Genomic DNA, 18,191 nt, shown 5'->3' with positions numbered 1-18,191 from the left:
GTGAGGGGCCATGAACGAGGGCTTCAAGAGGCAGCAAGGGGCAACATGGGGCAGGGAGGAGCAGTGAACGAGGGCTGCGAGAGACAGCAAGGGGCAACGTGGGGCAGCGAAGAGCAGTGAGGGGCTGTGAACGAGGGCCGCAAGGGGCAACGTGGGGCAGTGAGGGGCCATGAACGAGGGCTGCAAGGGGCAACATTGGGCAGCGAAGAGCAGTGAGGGGCCATGAACGAGGGCTTCAAGAGGCAGCAAGCGGCAACATGGGGCAGTGAGGGGCCATGAACGAGAGCTGCAAGGGGCAACGTGGGGCAGGGAGGAGCAGTGAACGAGGGCTGCGAGAGGCAGCAAGGGGCAACGTGGGGCAGTGAGGGGCCATGAACGAGGGCTGCAAGAGGCAATGTGGGGCAGGGAGGAGCAGTGAACAAGGGCTGCGAGAGGCAGCAAGGGGCAACGTGGGGCAGTCTGTATATCAGGCCATGTGGAGAGGAGATGTCCACCCTTCTGGTGCTGAGCTCTATTGTCTTCTGACATGGACCGCCTATCTGGAAACCATTTACCGTATTTTTCGGACTATAAAGAGTGGGGGGAAAAGAAGGGTGCGTCCTATAGTCTGAATGTAGCGCCTGGCACCCGCCGTAATAGAGAGGCGGATGCCGGCACGGGATAGACGCCGGGGCCTGAGACATCGCTGCGTTCCTCTGCCCTGCATGAAGCCAGCAGCGGCAGGAGCGATGCTATTCCACTCCTCCATCCCCCCGCCGCTGGCTTCATGCAGGGCAGAGGAGCGTAGCGATGTCTCAGGCCCCGGCGTCTATCCCGTGCCGGCATCCGCCTCTCCTAGTACAGCGGATGCCGGGTCAGTATTGGTGGCCCCTTCTCCCCCGGGGCTGGTCCCCACCGGCCCCGTACCTGTGAAGTTGCAGGCCGGCTCCTGCGTGGCGATATCGCAGGAGCCGACCTGTTCGGGTGACAGCCGGGAGCCTAATGAGGCCCCCCGGCCTGTCACTGCTGTATTAGTATTGCGGCTGGTCTCTATGACCAGCCGTAATACTAATAGACAGAATGTCCCATAGACGGCAATACAGTTGTATTGCCGTCTATGGGACTTGCAATCAAGCGACCGCAGGTTCAAGCCCCCGGGGGGGAGAAATAAAATAGTAAAAAAAAAAAAAAAAAAGCTTTAAAAATATATAATAAAAATATAAAATAAATAAAAGTTCTAAATCACCTCCTGTCCCTAGAATATATATATAAAAGTAGAAAATCATATATCATAAACCACCGGGTTTTTTTTCAATACAAGATGATCTAAGCAATAGATATTCCCCAAAATGGTATAACTAAAAAGTACTTCTGGCCCCGCAAAAAAAAAACACTCTATGTGCAAAACTACAACTCCCATATATTAAATATTTTACCATTTTTTGCTTCAACATTTTTTTTCCCTATTTTCCTCCTCTAAAACCTAGGTGCGTCTTATAGTCCGAAAAATACGGTAGAATAATTTACCTATGTTCTCCAATAGAAAGTGTATAATTTGCATAATTTCCCAGAATCCATTGTGGAAAATCTCCCTGAGTTCAATGAATTGTGTAAGGAATAAGTCAAATGAAGCAAAAACTCTTTTCAGTTTATAGATAACTTTATTAGTTACAAACACAATCCAAAAAGTTTTGGCTGCAAAAAAAGTCACAGAGGCCATAAAGGACGACTGACATCATCGCCCAGCCCCCGCACTGCTAACAGCAGCACGTAGACCTGACCCGGCCCACCGAGACCTCCCGCACTAACTGGCGGCCAAACCAGCGGCGCCATCATGGATAATACATATATCTTACAAAAAAGTGCAAAGAAAGAGTGACTGCTATTTGTATAACTTTACAGGAGTGTACAGGAGTATACAGGAGTATACAGGAGTGTACAGACACCAGCAGTGACCAGAGAACAGAACAAACAACCAGTCACTTACTGAGATCTATAGAAAACTTAATACTGCAAAAATTGATGCAAAACATTTCCTCTTGTTGCTACAAGAAGCTTCTTCCTCTCTCCTCCTTCCTCACACACGTGCCGCCATCTTGGCCGACATCTTGGCTTGTGCTCTGGCTCTTTCATCATATTCAGGTTGGTTTTCACTGCAAGAAGAAAATGAAAGTATTAAAGGCAAAGTGTAAGAGCCGGGCTGGTCATGTGATGCACCCACGGAGCGGAGGTAACCCCTTACGGACGCGGGTCCTTGTTTTGTTTTTTTCTATAAGGTAAACTTTTTGATTTTAATGTCGGCCTGTGAGGGCTTGTTTTTTGCACTGTGAAGGCTTGTTTTTTGCACGGTGAGGGTTTGTTTTTTTGCACTGTGAGGGCTTGTTTTTTACACAGTGAGGGTTTGTTTTTTTGCACGGTGAGGGCTTGTTTTTTGCACATTGAGGGCTTGTTTTTTTAAACTGTAAGGGCTTGTTTTTTGCACGGCGAGAGCTTGTTTTTTTGCACGGTGGGAGCTTGTTTTTTGCACGGTGAGGTCCTGTTTTTTACACTGTGAGGGCTTGTTTTTGCACGGTGGGGGCCTGTTTTTTACACTGTGAGGGCTTGTTTTTTGCACCGTGAGGGCTTGTTTTTTGCACTGTGAGGGCTTGTTTTTTGCACGGCGAGGGCTTGTTTTTTTGCACGGTGGGAGCTTGTTTTTTGCACGGTGAGGTCCTGTTTTTTTACACTTTGAGGGCTTGTTTTTTTGCACGGCGAGGGCTTGTTTTTTTGCACGGTGGGAGCTTTTTTTTTGCACGGTGAGGTCGTTTTTTACACTGTGAGGGCTTGTTTTTGCACGGTGGGGGCCTGTTTTTTACACTGTGAGGGCTTGTTTTTTGCACTGAGGACTTGTTTTTTTGCATGGTGGGAGCTTGTTTTTTGCACGGTGAGGGCCTGTTTTTTACACGGTGAGGGCTTGTTTTTTGCATGGTGAGAGCTTGTTTTTTGCATGGTGAGGGCCTGTTTTTTACACGGTGAGGGCTTGTTTTTTGCACGGTGAGGGCTTGTTTTTTGCACTGTGAGGGCTTGTTTTTTGCACGGTGGGAGCTTGTTTTTTGCACAGTGAGGGCCTGTTTTTTACACTGTGAGGACTTGTTTTTTGCACGGTGGGGGCTTGTTTTTTGCACTATGAATTGTAGTTTTCTCCTGTAGAATTTTGGGAAGCCTTTATCTTATTGATGACGTTTTATTAACTCCTTCATTTTCTGCTGGGCACTGTCAGCCCCATTCCAGTAATACCAAGCTCATATTGTTTTTTGTGTTCTACTAGTTTTGCACAATAAGATCACTTATAGCCGATAATCAGCCATAACATTTGGATTGTTCCTCCTTCAGAGCTGTTGTGGGGCTTGTGTTTTGTGGGATTATTTGTCATTTATATTTTGGGTTTTATGAGATTTTTTTGATAATTTTTGGAGCCAATGTGACCAATTTTGTTGCTTTTTATGGTGTTCATTATTCAGGACGTATAACATATAAAGATGATATTAATAATTACCTAATAATATTCTAAGAATAATAAAAAGGAAAATAATTATAATAATAACTAATAAATGAATCCTGTGACAGCAGCTGGTCGAGGCGTGTTCACACATACATGTAGGTGATGTAGGCCTTGGCATGGACCGGACACCCGATATCTGGATGATGCAGCAGGTCCTGTAATCCCAGCAGGATCTGCAGACAGAGGACAGTGTTAGTGTCTGAACAGGCGCCGACTCCTCCTCTCCGCGCAGACTTTACCTCTGTAAGGGAGAGCGTCGGCCTCCAGCCCCGACGGGATTCCAGGAGAGACAGACACACGATCCCCGAGACGTAGATATTCGGGTGAAACAGCGGAGGGTCAAACACACCTGAATAAGAAGAATGAAGCAGATTATAGCAAAGGCCAAACTGGTGACAACATGGCGGATGTATTTGGCAGATCGGGGATGTGTACACGACACAGCGGGCGCGGAGCGGTCATGGCTGGACACTTTGGCTTTTATCTTACATTATACAGCCAGCAGAGCATAAGACTGGCCGTCGCGGCCCCCACCCCATTTATTTCAGGGCTCAGTCTGTGTCACCCAGTACATAATGGTGGGCAGAGAGGACGGGAATAAGAAGAGGCCGCCATTACACTGCTAAGATGAGTGACCCGGATTGTTAGGCGTCGGGATAGTTACACGTTTTCCAAACATTTGGGGTTTGGCCAAGCCCAATTACATTGGGTGTCCCCAGCTCTGAGTATAGTAACTGGACACCCCAGGGGTCGTACTCCCCCCTCACCTCTCTGGGCTCCATGGCCGCACCTGCTCTGCTTTCCTGGTGACTTTCAGCCTCTTCTGGACTCCTGGGTGACATCAGAAGCCCCGGGGGATCCACTAAAGCCTAAGGACACATTGACGTCACGACCCGCTGAAGTATCATGAAGTGCCCCACATGGTCCAATCATAGGCCAAAGCTGTCCCTCGAGGTCTGCTGATGTCACCAAGGGGGCCAATAGATACTGGGAAAGATGACCACCTAGTTCATGACTGTATCTGCCTTGGCAGCAGCTGCCTGGCACTGGTATACTCTGCACTAATACCCCCGGTCAGTGGTTGGCACTGGTATACTTTGTACTAATATCCCCGGTCAGTGGTTGGCACTGGTATACTCTGCACTAATATCTCCGGTCAGTGGTTGGCACTGGTATACTCTGCACTAATATCCCCGGTCAGTGGTTGGCACTGGTATACTCTGCACTAATATCCCCGGTCAGTGGTTGGCACTGGTATACTCTGCACTAATACCCCCGGTCACTGGTTGGCACTGGTATACTCTGCACTAATATCCCCGGTCAGTGGTTGGCACTGGTATACTCTGCACTAATATCCCCGGTCAGTGGTTGGCACTGGTATACTCTGCACTAATATCCCCGGTCAGTGGTTGGCACTGGTATACTCTGCACTAATATCCCCGGTCAGTGGTTGGCACTGGTATACTCTGCTCTAATATCCCCGGTCAGTGGTTGGCATTGGTATACTCTGCACTAATATCCCCGGTCAGTGGTTGGCACTGGTATACTCTGCACTAATATCCCCGGTCAGTGGTTGGCACTGGTATACTCTGCACTAATATCTCCGGTCAGTGGTTGGCACTGGTATACTCTGCACTAATATCTCCGGTCAGTGGTTGGCACTGGTATACTCTGTACTAATATCCCCGGTCACTGGTTGGCACTGGTATACTCTGCACTAATATCCCCGGTCAGTGGTTGGCACTGGTATACTCTCCCCGGGTCAGTGGTTGGCACTGGTATACTCTGCACTAATATCCCTGGTCAGTGGTTGATATACTCTGCACTAATATCCCCGGTCAGTGGTTGGCATTGGTATACTCTGCACTAATATCCCCGGTCAGTGGTTGGCACTGGTATACTCTGCACTAATATCCCCGGTCAGTGGTTGGCACTGGTATACTCTGTACTAATATCCCCGGTCACTGGTTGGCACTGGTATACTCTGCACTAATATCCCCGGTCAGTGGTTGGCATTGGTATACTCTGCACTAATATCCCCGGTCAGTGGTTGGCACTGGTATACTCTGCACTAATATCCCCGGTCAGTGGTTGGCACTGGTATACTCTGCACTAATATCCCCGGTCAGTGGTTGGCACTGGTATACTCTGCACTAATATCCCCGGTCAGTGGTTGGCACTGGTATACTCTGCACTAATATCCCCGGTCAGTGGTTGGCACTGGTATACTCTGCACTAATATCCCCGATCAGTGGTTGGCACTGGTATACTCTGCAATAATATCCCCGGTCAGTGGTTGGCACTGGTATACTCTGCACTAATATCCCCGGTCAGTGGTTGGCACTGGTATACTCTGCACTAATATCCCCGGTCAGTGGTTGGCACTGGTATACTCTGCACTAATATCCCCGGTCAGTGGTTGGCACTGGTATACTCTGCACTAATATCCCCGGTCAGTGGTTGGCACTGGTATACTCTGCACTAATATCCCCAGTCAGTGGTTGGCACTGGTATACTCTGCACTAATATCCCCGGTCAGTGGTTGGCACTGGTATACTCTGCACTAATATCTCCGGTCAGTGGTTGGCACTGGTATACTCTGCACTAATATCTCCGGTCAGTGGTTGGCACTGGTATACTCTGTACTAATATCCCCGGTCAGTGGTTGGCACTGGTATACTCTGCACTAATACCCCCGGTCACTGGTTGGCACTGGTATACTCTGCACTAATATCCCCGGTCAGTGGTTGGCACTGGTATACTCTCCCCGGGTCAGTGGTTGGCACTGGTATACTCTGCACTAATATCCCTGGTCAGTGGTTGGTATACTCTGCACTAATATCCCCGGTCAGTGGTTGGCATTGGTATACTCTGCACTAATATCCCCGTTCAGTGGTTGGCACTGGTATACTCTGCACTAATATCCCCGGTCAGTGGTTGGCATTGGTATACTCTGCACTAATATCCCCGGTCAGTGGTTGGCACTGGTATACTCTGCACTAATATCCCCGTTCAGTGGTTGGCACTGGTATACTCTGCACTAATATCCCCGGTCAGTGGTTGGCACTGGTATACTCTGCACTAATATCCCCGGTCAGTGGTTGGCACTGGTATACTCTGCACTAATATCCCCGGTCAGTGGTTGGCACTGGTATACTCTGCACTAATATCCCCGGTCAGTGGTTGGCACTGGTATACTCTGCACTAATATCCCCGGTCAGTGGTTGGCACTGGTATACTCTGCACTAATATCCCCGGTCAGTGGTTGGCACTGGTATACTCTGCACTAATATCCCCGGTCAGTGGTTGGCACTGGTATACTCTGCACTAATATCCCCGGTCAGTGGTTGGCACTGGTATACTCTGCACTAATATCCCCGGTCAGTGGTTGGCACTGGTATACTCTGCACTAATATCCCCGGTCAGTGGTTGGCACTGGTATACTCTGCACTAATATCCCCGGTCAGTGGTTGGCACTGGTATACTCTGCACTAATATCCCCGGTCAGTGGTTGGCACTGGTATACTCTGCACTAATATCCCCGGTCAGTGGTTGGCACTGGTATACTCTGCACTAATATCCCCGGTCAGTGGTTGGCACTGGTATACTCTGCACTAATATCCCCGGTCAGTGGTTGGCACTGGTATACTCTGCACTAATATCCCCGGTCAGTGGTTGGCACTGGTATACTCTGCACTAATATCCCCGGTCAGTGGTTGGCACTGGTATACTCTGCACTAATATCCCCGGTCAGTGGTTGGCACTGGTATACTCTGCACTAATATCCCCGATCAGTGGTTGGCATTGGTATACTCTGCACTAATATCCCCGGTCAGTGGTTGGCACTGGTATACTCTGCACTAATATCCCCGGTCAGTGGTTGGCACTGGTATACTCTGCACTAATATCCCCGGTCAGTGGTTGGCACTGGTATACTCTGCACTAATATCCCTGGTCAATGGTTGGCACTGGTATACTCTGCACTAATATCCCCGGTCAGTGGTTGGCACTGGTATACTCTGCACTAATATCCCCAGTCAGTGGTTGGCACTGGTATACTCTGCACTAATATCCCCGGTCAGTGGTTGGCACTGGTATACTCTGCACTAATATCCCCGGTCAGTGGTTGGCACTGGTATACTCTGCAGTAATATCCCCGGTCAGTGGTTGGCATTGGTATACTCTGCACTAATATCCCCGGTCAGTGGTTGGCACTGGTATACTCTGCACTAATATCCCCGGTCAGTGGTTGGCACTGGTATACTCTGCACTAATATCCCCGGTCAGTGGTTGGCACTGGTATACTCTGCACTAATATCCCCGGTCAGTGGTTGGCACTGGTATACTCTGCACTAATATCCCCGGTCAGTGGTTGGCACTGGTATACTCTGCACTAATATCCCCGATCAGTGGTTGGCATTGGTATACTCTGCACTAATATCCCCGGTCAGTGGTTGGCACTGGTATACTCTGCACTAATATCCCCGGTCAGTGGTTGGCACTGGTATACTCTGCACTAATATCCCCGGTCAGTGGTTGGCACTGGTATACTCTGCACTAATATCCCCGGTCAGTGGTTGGCACTGGTATACTCTGCACTAATATCCCCGGTCAGTGGTTGGCATTGGTATACTCTGCACTAATATCCCCGGTCAGTGGTTGGCACTGGTATACTCTGCACTAATATCCCCGGTCAGTGGTTGGCACTGGTATACTCTCCCCGGGTCAGTGGTTGGCACTGGTATACTCTGCACTAATATCCCTGGTCAGTGGTTGGTATACTCTGCACTAATATCCCCGGTCAGTGGTTGGCACTGGTATACTCTGCACTAATATCCCCGGTCAGTGGTTGGCACTGGTATACTCTGCACTAATATCCCCGGTCAGTGGTTGGCACTGGTATACTCTGCACTAATATCCCCGGTCAGTGGTTGGCACTGGTATACTCTGCACTAATATCCCCGGTCAGTGGTTGGCACTGGTATACTCTGCACTAATACCCCCGGTCACTGGTTGGCACTGGTATACTCTGCACTAATATCCCCGGTCAGTGGTTGGCACTGGTATACTCTCCCCGGGTCAGTGGTTGGCACTGGTATACTCTGCACTAATATCCCTGGTCAGTGGTTGGTATACTCTGCACTAATATCCCCGGTCAGTGGTTGGCATTGGTATACTCTGCACTAATATCCCCGTTCAGTGGTTGGCACTGGTATACTCTGCACTAATATCCCCGGTCAGTGGTTGGCATTGGTATACTCTGCACTAATATCCCCGGTCAGTGGTTGGCACTGGTATACTCTGCACTAATATCCCCGGTCAGTGGTTGGCACTGGTATACTCTGCACTAATATCCCCGGTCAGTGGTTGGCACTGGTATACTCTGCACTAATATCCCCGGTCAGTGGTTGGCACTGGTATACTCTGCACTAATATCCCCGGTCAGTGGTTGGCACTGGTATACTCTGCACTAATATCCCCGGTCAGTGGTTGGCACTGGTATACTCTGCACTAATATCCCCGGTCAGTGGTTGGCACTGGTATACTCTGCACTAATATCCCCGGTCAGTGGTTGGCACTGGTATACTCTGCACTAATATCCCCGGTCAGTGGTTGGCACTGGTATACTCTGCACTAATATCCCCGGTCAGTGGTTGGCACTGGTATACTCTGCACTAATATCCCCGGTCAGTGGTTGGCACTGGTATACTCTGCACTAATATCCCCGGTCAGTGGTTGGCACTGGTATACTCTGCACTAATATCCCCGGTCAGTGGTTGGCACTGGTATACTCTGCACTAATATCCCCAGTCAGTGGTTGGCACTGGTATACTCTGCACTAATATCCCCGATCAGTGGTTGGCATTGGTATACTCTGCACTAATATCCCCGGTCAGTGGTTGGCACTGGTATACTCTGCACTAATATCCCCGGTCAGTGGTTGGCACTGGTATACTCTGCACTAATATCCCCGGTCAGTGGTTGGCACTGGTATACTCTGCACTAATATCCCCGGTCAATGGTTGGCACTGGTATACTCTGCACTAATATCCCCGGTCAGTGGTTGGCACTGGTATACTCTGCACTAATATCCCCAGTCAGTGGTTGGCACTGGTATACTCTGCACTAATATCCCCGGTCAGTGGTTGGCATTGGTATACTCTGCACTAATATCCCCGGTCAGTGGTTGGCACTGGTATACTCTGCACTAATATCCCCGGTCAGTGGTTGGCACTGGTATACTCTGCACTAATATCCCCAGTCAGTGGTTGGCATTGGTATACTCTGCACTAATATCCCCGGTCAGTGGTTGGCACTGGTATACTCTGCACTAATATCCCCAGTCAGTGGTTGGCATTGGTATACTCTGCACTAATATCCCCGGTCAGTGGTTGGCACTGGTATACTCTGCACTAATATCCCCGGTCAGTGGATGGCACTGGTATACTCTGCACTAATATCCCCGATCAGTGGTTGGCACTGGTATACTCTGCACTAATATCCCCGGTCAGTGGATGGCACTGGTATACTCTGCACTAATATCCCCGGTCAGTGGTTGGCACTGGTATACTCTGCACTAATATCCCCGGTCAGTGGATGGCACTGGTATACTCTGCACTAATATCCCCGGTCAGTGGTTGGCACTGGTATACTCTGCACTAATATCCCCGGTCAGTGGTTGGCACTGGTATACTCTGCACTAATATCCCCAGTCAGTGGTTGGCACTGGTATACTCTGCACTAATATCCCCGGTCAGTGGTTGGCACTGGTACACTCTCCCCGGGTCAGTGGTTGGCACTGGTATCCTTTGGATGTCCGTTCGCCCTCATAGGTCCTGTATGTGCCACCATATAGTACTTACTGCTAGGTACCAGCCAATGACGGGCCCCGGGAGCCCCATAAATACTTACACCGCGGACCCAGGGTGGGGTAACAATCCTCGAAATACAGCCGGAGTCTGTACAATCCGCCTTCCCAGGGGGTCTGCAGAAGACAACAGAGGGTCCGCTCAGTGTGACAGCCCATAATAACAGGCAAGACAGATGTAAGTGAACCCCCCGGATAGGCCTAGTGATGGCGCTGCACACAAGCTCCTTATAGGGGACCCCCAACCGCTCCTGACGTCACAAGGACCCCCCAATATTACAACTCCAGAACTCTGACCGTACTCTATTAATCCTACTAGAAGCTCAGGCATAAACTGACAGGTGGGCGTTACCAGTCGGGTCGTGGCCCTGCCCATTGTCCAATCACTGCTCTCAGACTGTACACGCCCCTTTGACATGGGGGAAAGATAACACCCAGTTGTTAATTTTATCCATTTTTATTATTAATTTCCATGAGGAGTAATAGAGGAACGTCAGAATTTCCGGAAAGATGTTCCAGACCGATCCTCTGTGATGTCTGCCCATAGGGTCGGGGTATAAATATAAATATACCCCCAGTGCCCGGGTCGGACCCCCAAATGGAGGGAACCCCAGGCCTGCAGCTGAGGATGGGCCGGGGAGCAGAGAAGTGAGTAATGAGCCCGTGCTCACTGCTGGACCGTGAGGGCATTAACCTGAGAACGGGCACTATGGGGGGCATTATCCTGTGTGGGGGCACTATGGGGGGCATTAACCTTAGAACGGGCACTATGGGGGGCATTAACCTGAGAACGGGCACTATGGGGGGCATTATCCTGTGTGGGGGCACTATGGGGGGCATTAACCTTAGAACGGGCACTATGGGGGGCATTATCCTGTGTGGGGGCACTATGTGGGGCATTATCTTGTGTAAGGGCACTATGGGGGGCATTATCCTGTGTGGGGAACTATGGGGGGGCATTATCCTGTGTGGGAGCACTGGGGGGGGCATTATCCTGTGTGGGGGAACTATGTGGGGCATTATCTTGTGTGGGGGCACAATGGGGGCATTATCCTGTGTGGGGGCACTGGGGGCTATTATCCTTTGTGAGGGCACTGGGTGGGCATTATTCGGTGTGGGGGCACTGGGGGGGCATTATCCTGTGTGGGGGCACTATGGGGGGCATTATCTTGTGTGGGGGAACTATGGGGGGAATTATCCTGTGTGGTGGCACTATGGGGGGCATTATCCTGCGTGGGGGCACTATGGGGGGCATCATCCTGTGTGGGGGAACTATGGGGGGCATTATCTTGTGTGGGGGCACTATATGGGGCATTATCCTGTGTGGGGGCACTATGGGGGCATTATCCTGTGTGGGCGCACTACGGGGGGCATTATCCTGTGTGGGGGGCCTTATCCTGTGTGAGGGCACTGGGGGGTATTATCCTGTGTGGGGGCACTGGGGGCATTATCCTGTGTGGGGGCACTATGGGGGGCATTATCATGTGTGGGGGCACTATGGGGGCCATTATACTGTGTGGGGGCACTATGGGGGCATTATCCTGTGTGGGGGCACTATGGGGGGCATTATACTGTGTGGGGGCACTATGGGGGGCATTATCCTGTGTGGGGGCACTGGGGGGGGCATTATCCTGTGTGGGGGCACTATGGGGGCCATTATACTGTGTGGGGGCACTATGGGGGGCATTATCCTGTGTGGGGGCACTATGGGGGGCATTATACTGTGTGGGGGCACTATGGGGGGCATTATCCTGTGTGGGGGCACTGGGGGGGGCATTATCCTGTGTGGGGGCACTATGGGGGCCATTATACTGTGTGGGGGCACTATGGGGGGCATTATCCTGTGTGGGGGCACTATGGGGGGCATTATCCTGTGTGGGGGCACTGGGGGGCATTATCCGGTGTGGGGGCAGTAGTGGGGACTATTACAATAATGGGACATGGTATATATAAGGGAAGCATTAATGTGGGTGACTGGTGACATTTTGGGGGTTTGATCGGGGGGGGGGGAATACCTCTGCGTACGTTGGGTGTGACTTGCGTACAGTGCACGTTGCGTGCCGCCCTCCTCCCTGCCTGACTTAGTATGGAGCGTTGGCCTCGTGACGTCGGGCCCCAGTGCAGCACTGTCTGTGTCCTCTGCACCCTAGAAGATAACTGCCCCCCCCCCCGGTGGCGGACTTACCCCGTCCTTGCCTGGAATGCCGCACTCCCAGGTCAGTAAGCTTAAGGTGCCGTCTGGATTTTTTGCTGGTCCTGCGATAAAACCCTAATGAAAAATAACATGAAAAATAACATGAAAAATCCCCCAATGTTATGACGGGACGGAACGTTCTTCTCCTGACTAGGGTTGAGCGATTGGGATCGGAAAAGATCGGATTCCGATCGGCGATTGAGTAAATTTCACGATTGCGATCGGAATTCCGATCCTGATCGTTTTAGGCAGGATCGAGGTCGGAGGTTATTTCCCACAATGCTTTGCAAGCTGCTGCCACTCCCCGTCTGTTCTCTTCTCGCCTCTTCTCGGTCCGTGCACGCCCCTAGCTCCCAGGTTACTGTTACAGACCTAGGAAGAAGGCGGGGCTTGTGGCTTAGGAGAGTGTGGGCGGGTACTGTATCCGCCCACACTCTCCTAAGCCACAACAAGCCCCGCCTACTCCCAGTATCCGTAACACTAGCCTGGGAGGTGGGGGCACATACGGTGCTCTGAAGACATGCGCAGTAGAAAGAAGAGGAGCGAGAGCAGCGCGGATCGGTAGCGGCAGCTGGTAAGTAGACAACAGGGGGGACTTAGGTAGCCGGGGGATTTTTGTAACCACTTCCGGACCGCCCATAGACTATAAACGTCCGGAGAGTGGTCGCCTTGTTCTGACAGGACGTGCCGGTACATCCAGTCAGAACACAGACGCTGCACGGAGATCGTGCAGCTGCTGAAGCTGGGAGCCGGCTGTAACTTCCGCAAGAGCTCCCAGAGAGATGGCAGGGAAGGTTTATTACCTCCCCTGCCTTCTCGATCGCTGTGTATACAGCACTCAATGAGAGCTGTATACAAGCTATGGGTGCCGCCATGATGCCGCTGCCCTCTGACCCGGCGGTCACGTGATCCACCGGGCTCAATGTCTTACAAGAGCTGCTGGATCCTACAGGACCCAGATCAGCTCTGTATACTGTGTACAGGACCCAGATCAGCTCTGTATACTGTGTACAGGACCCCAGATCAGCTCTGTATACTGTGTACAGGACCCAGATCAGCTCTGTATACTGTGTACAGGACCCCAGATCAGCTCTGTATACTGTGTACAGGACCCAGATCAGCTCTGTATACAGGACCTAGATCAGCTCTGTATACAGGACCCAGATCAGCTCTATATACTGTGTACAGGACCCAGATCAGCTCTGTATACTGTGTACAGGACCCAGATCAGCTCTGTATACTGTGTACAGGACCCCAGATCAGCTCTGTATACTGTGTACAGGACCCAGATAAGCTCTGTATACAGGACCTAGATCAGCTCTGTATACAGGACCCAGATCAGCTCTATATACTGTGTACAGGACCCAGATCAGCTCTGTATACTGTGTACAGGACCCAGATCAGCTCTGTATACTGTGTACAGGACCTCGATCAGCTCTGTATACTGTGTACAGGACCCAAATCAGCTCTGTATACTGTGTACAGGACCCAGATCAGCTCTGTATACTGTGTACAGGACCCAGATCAGCTCTGTATACTGTGTACAGGACCTCGATCAGCTCTGTATACTGTGTACAGGACCCAGATCAGCTCTGTATACTGTGTACAGGACCCAGATCAGCTCTGTATACTGTGTACAGGACCCAGATCAGCTCTGTATACTGTGTAAAGGACCCAGATCAGCTCTGTATACTGTGTATACAGCATGCAGGAGGCTGTATTCCTCCTGCAACTGAGGCTAAATGTACGAGCCTCAGTTGCAGGGGAAATCAGCCTCCCTAACAAAAAAAAAAAAAAAAAAGTGATCACATGTCCCCAAAGGTCTCTTATCACCTTATGGGGACACAATCTGAAAAAAAATAAAAATATAATAAAAAAAGTTAAAAAAAAAAGAAAAGAAAATAATTAAAAATAAATAAGTAATAATACGCTAATAATACACCGTTATTAAAGGTTATAGCCCCACCCCCAACGACACCATACAAAATAAAAATTACCGTAACGGAGAGGAAAAACTATTTTATAAAGTTTTTTAGTGACACTTTGTGTTATTAAATAAAAAAAATTATAATAAATTGAAATCCAGACACAATTTCCCTCCTATTATGTTTATATTTTCCTGGATATAAAAAAAATTAAAACACATTCGAAAATAAAAACAACGTAAAAATAAAGCCGTATGTGTCCCCGAAAAAATACGCAAAAATTAGCTGACTGAGACATACGGGGAAAATGTTACAGCCCTCAAAACCGCACATACAAAAAAAAAACCGAAAATGTGTCTGGTCCTGGAGCACAAATTGGCCGGTACTGAAGTGGTTAATCACTACACAGCGCGGAGTCTAATAATTAAAGCGTTCCATCGTTAGACTCCATGCTGTGCAGTGAATAGGATTGTTTTTAAAACCTGATCTCCGATTAGTAAAAAAATCCCATTGACTTGCATTGGGATCGGAATTGGGATCGAGATCGGTCCTGAAAAGTCAAGATCGGCTCCACCCTAGTCCTGACCTGAGGATGGCACCGCCGCCACGCTTTCCTCTCCTTCGCCAGTCTCTGCAGCGCCAAACCGGACATCGTCTCCTGCAATATACACCACGGGGTTAAGTTATAGCAGGAGGGACAAGTGGGCCAAGATGGCGGAGAGGGGGGCACAAAGTAACGGAATGGCGAGGACGGACCCTGTATACACTATATACCCAGAGCGGAGCGGGCACAACAATCTGACCACTCTGCAGTACTGCACTCCTCCTGAGGGGGCAACACAGCGATGACATCACTATACTGATCACTACTAATACAGAGATGACATCACTATACTGATCACTACTAATACAGAGATGACATCACTACATTGATCACAACTAATACAGAGATGACATCACTATACTGATCACTAGTAATACAGAGATGACATCACTATACTGATCACTACTAATACAGGGATGACATCACTATACTGATCACTAGTAATACAGAGATGACATCACTATACTGATCACTACTAATACAGAGATGACATCACTATACTGATCACTACTAATACAGGGATGACATCACTATACTGATCACTACTAATACAGAGATGACATCACTATACTGATCACTACTAATACAGAGATGACATCACTATACTGATCACTACTAATACAGCGATGACATCACTATACTGATCACTAGTAATACAGAGATGACATCACTATACTGATCACTACTAATACAGCGATGACATCACTATACTGATCACTACTAATACAGCGATGACATCACTATACTGATCACTACTAATACAGAGATGACATCACTATACTGATCACTAGTAATACAGAGATGACATCACTATACTGATCACTACTAATACAGGGATGACATCACTATACTGATCACTACTAATACAGAGATGACATCACTATACTGATCATTACTAATACAGAGATGACATCACTATACTGATCACTACTAATACAGAGATGACATCACTATACTGATCACTACTAATACAGAGATGACATCACTATACTGATCACTACTAATACAGCGATGACATCACTATACTGATCACTACTAATACAGAGATGACATCACTATACTGATCACTACTAATACAGAGATGACATCACTATACTGATCATTACTAATACAGAGATGACATCACTATACTGATCACTACTAATACAGTGATGACATCACTATACTGATCACTACTAATACAGAGATGACATCACTATACTGATCATTACTAATACAGAGATGACATCACTATACTGATCACTACTAATACAGAGATGACATCACTATACAGATCACTACTAATACAGAGATGACATCACTATACTGATCATTACTAATACAGAGATGACATCACTATACTGATCACTACTAATACAGGGATGACATCACTATACTGATCACTACTAATACAGAGATGACATCACTATACTGATCATTACTAATACAGAGATGACATCACTATACTGATCACTACTAATACAGAGATGACATCACTATACAGATCACTACTAATACAGGGATGACATCACTATACTGATCACTACTAATACAGAGATGACATCACTATACTGATCACTACTAATACAGAGATGACATCACTATACAGATCACTACTAATACAGAGATGACATCACTATACTGATCACTACTAATACAGGGATGACATCACTATACTGATCACTACTAATACAGAGATGACATCACTATACTGATCACTACTAATACAGAGATGACATCACTATACAGATCACTACTAATACAGAGATGACATCACTATACTGATCACTACTAATACAGGGATGACATCACTATACTGATCACTACTAATACAGAGATGACATCACTATACTGATCACTACTAATACAGAGATGACATCACTATACTGATCACTACTAATACAGAGATGACATCACTATACTGATCACTACTAATACAGAGGTGACATCACTATACTGATCACTACTAATACAGAGATGACATCACTATACTGATCACTACTAATACAGAGATGACATCACTATACTGATCACTACTAATACAGAGATGACATCACTATACTGATCACTACTAATACAGAGATGACATCACTATACTGATCACTACTAATACAGGGATGACATCACTATACTGATCACTACTAATACAGAGATGACATCACTATACTGATCACTACTAATACAGAGATGACATCACTATACTGATCACTACTAATACAGAGATGACATCACTATACTGATCACTACTAATACAGAGATGACATCACTATACTGATCACTACTAATACAGAGATGACCACTATACTGATCACTACTAATACAGCGATGACATCACTATACTGATCACTACTAATACAGCGATGACATCACTATACTGATCACTACTAATACAGAGATGACATCACTATACAGATCACTACTAATACAGAGATGACATCACTATACTGATCACTACTAATACAGAGATGACATCACTATACTGATCACTACTAATACAGAGATGACATCACTATACTGATCGCTACTAATACAGAGATGACATCACTATACTGATCGCTACTAATACAGAGATGACATCACTATACTGATCGCTACTAATACAGAGATGACATCACTATACTGATCGCTACTAATACAGAGATGACATCACTATACTGATCGCTACTAATACAGAGATGACATCACTATACTGATCGCTACTAATACAGAGATGACATCACTATACTGATCACTACTAATACAGGGATGACATCACTATACTGATCACTACTAATACAGAGATGACATCACTATACTGATCAATACTAATACAGGGATGACATCACTATACTGATCACTACTAATACAGGGATGACATCACTATACTGATCACTACTAATATAGGGATGACATCACTATACAGATCGCTAGTAATACAAAGATGACATCACTATACTGATCACTACTAATACAGAGATGACATCACTATACTGATCGCTACTAATACAGAGATGACATCACTATACTGATCACTACTAATACAGAGATGACATCACTATACTGATCGCTACTAATACAGAGATGACATCACTATACTGATCGCTAGTAATACAAAGATGACA

At 47.8% G+C, this 18,191-nt stretch overlaps 1 protein-coding gene across 1 annotated transcript; it reads right to left on the bottom strand.

Moving 5' to 3' along the window:
• Positions 1 to 2,056: 2,056 nt before the first annotated feature.
• LOC142188685 (SUMO-conjugating enzyme UBC9-B-like) lies at positions 2,057 to 15,159 on the bottom strand. Its single transcript, XM_075261924.1, has 6 exons — positions 15,094 to 15,159; positions 12,574 to 12,657; positions 10,433 to 10,505; positions 3,760 to 3,869; positions 3,614 to 3,693; positions 2,057 to 2,132 (listed from the first exon to the last, which is right to left on the bottom strand). Exons 1-6 carry the CDS (start codon positions 15,157 to 15,159, stop codon positions 2,057 to 2,059), a joined length of 489 nt encoding a protein of 162 aa, XP_075118025.1.
• Between the last annotated feature and the right edge of the window lie 3,032 nt (positions 15,160 to 18,191).

Source organism: Leptodactylus fuscus, unplaced genomic scaffold (assembly GCF_031893055.1).
Source record: "Leptodactylus fuscus isolate aLepFus1 unplaced genomic scaffold, aLepFus1.hap2 HAP2_SCAFFOLD_632, whole genome shotgun sequence".
Taxonomy (NCBI): domain Eukaryota; kingdom Metazoa; phylum Chordata; class Amphibia; order Anura; family Leptodactylidae; genus Leptodactylus; species Leptodactylus fuscus.
The sequence above is the reverse complement of the archived record's forward strand: the minus strand, read 5'-3'. Positions and strand labels throughout refer to the sequence as shown.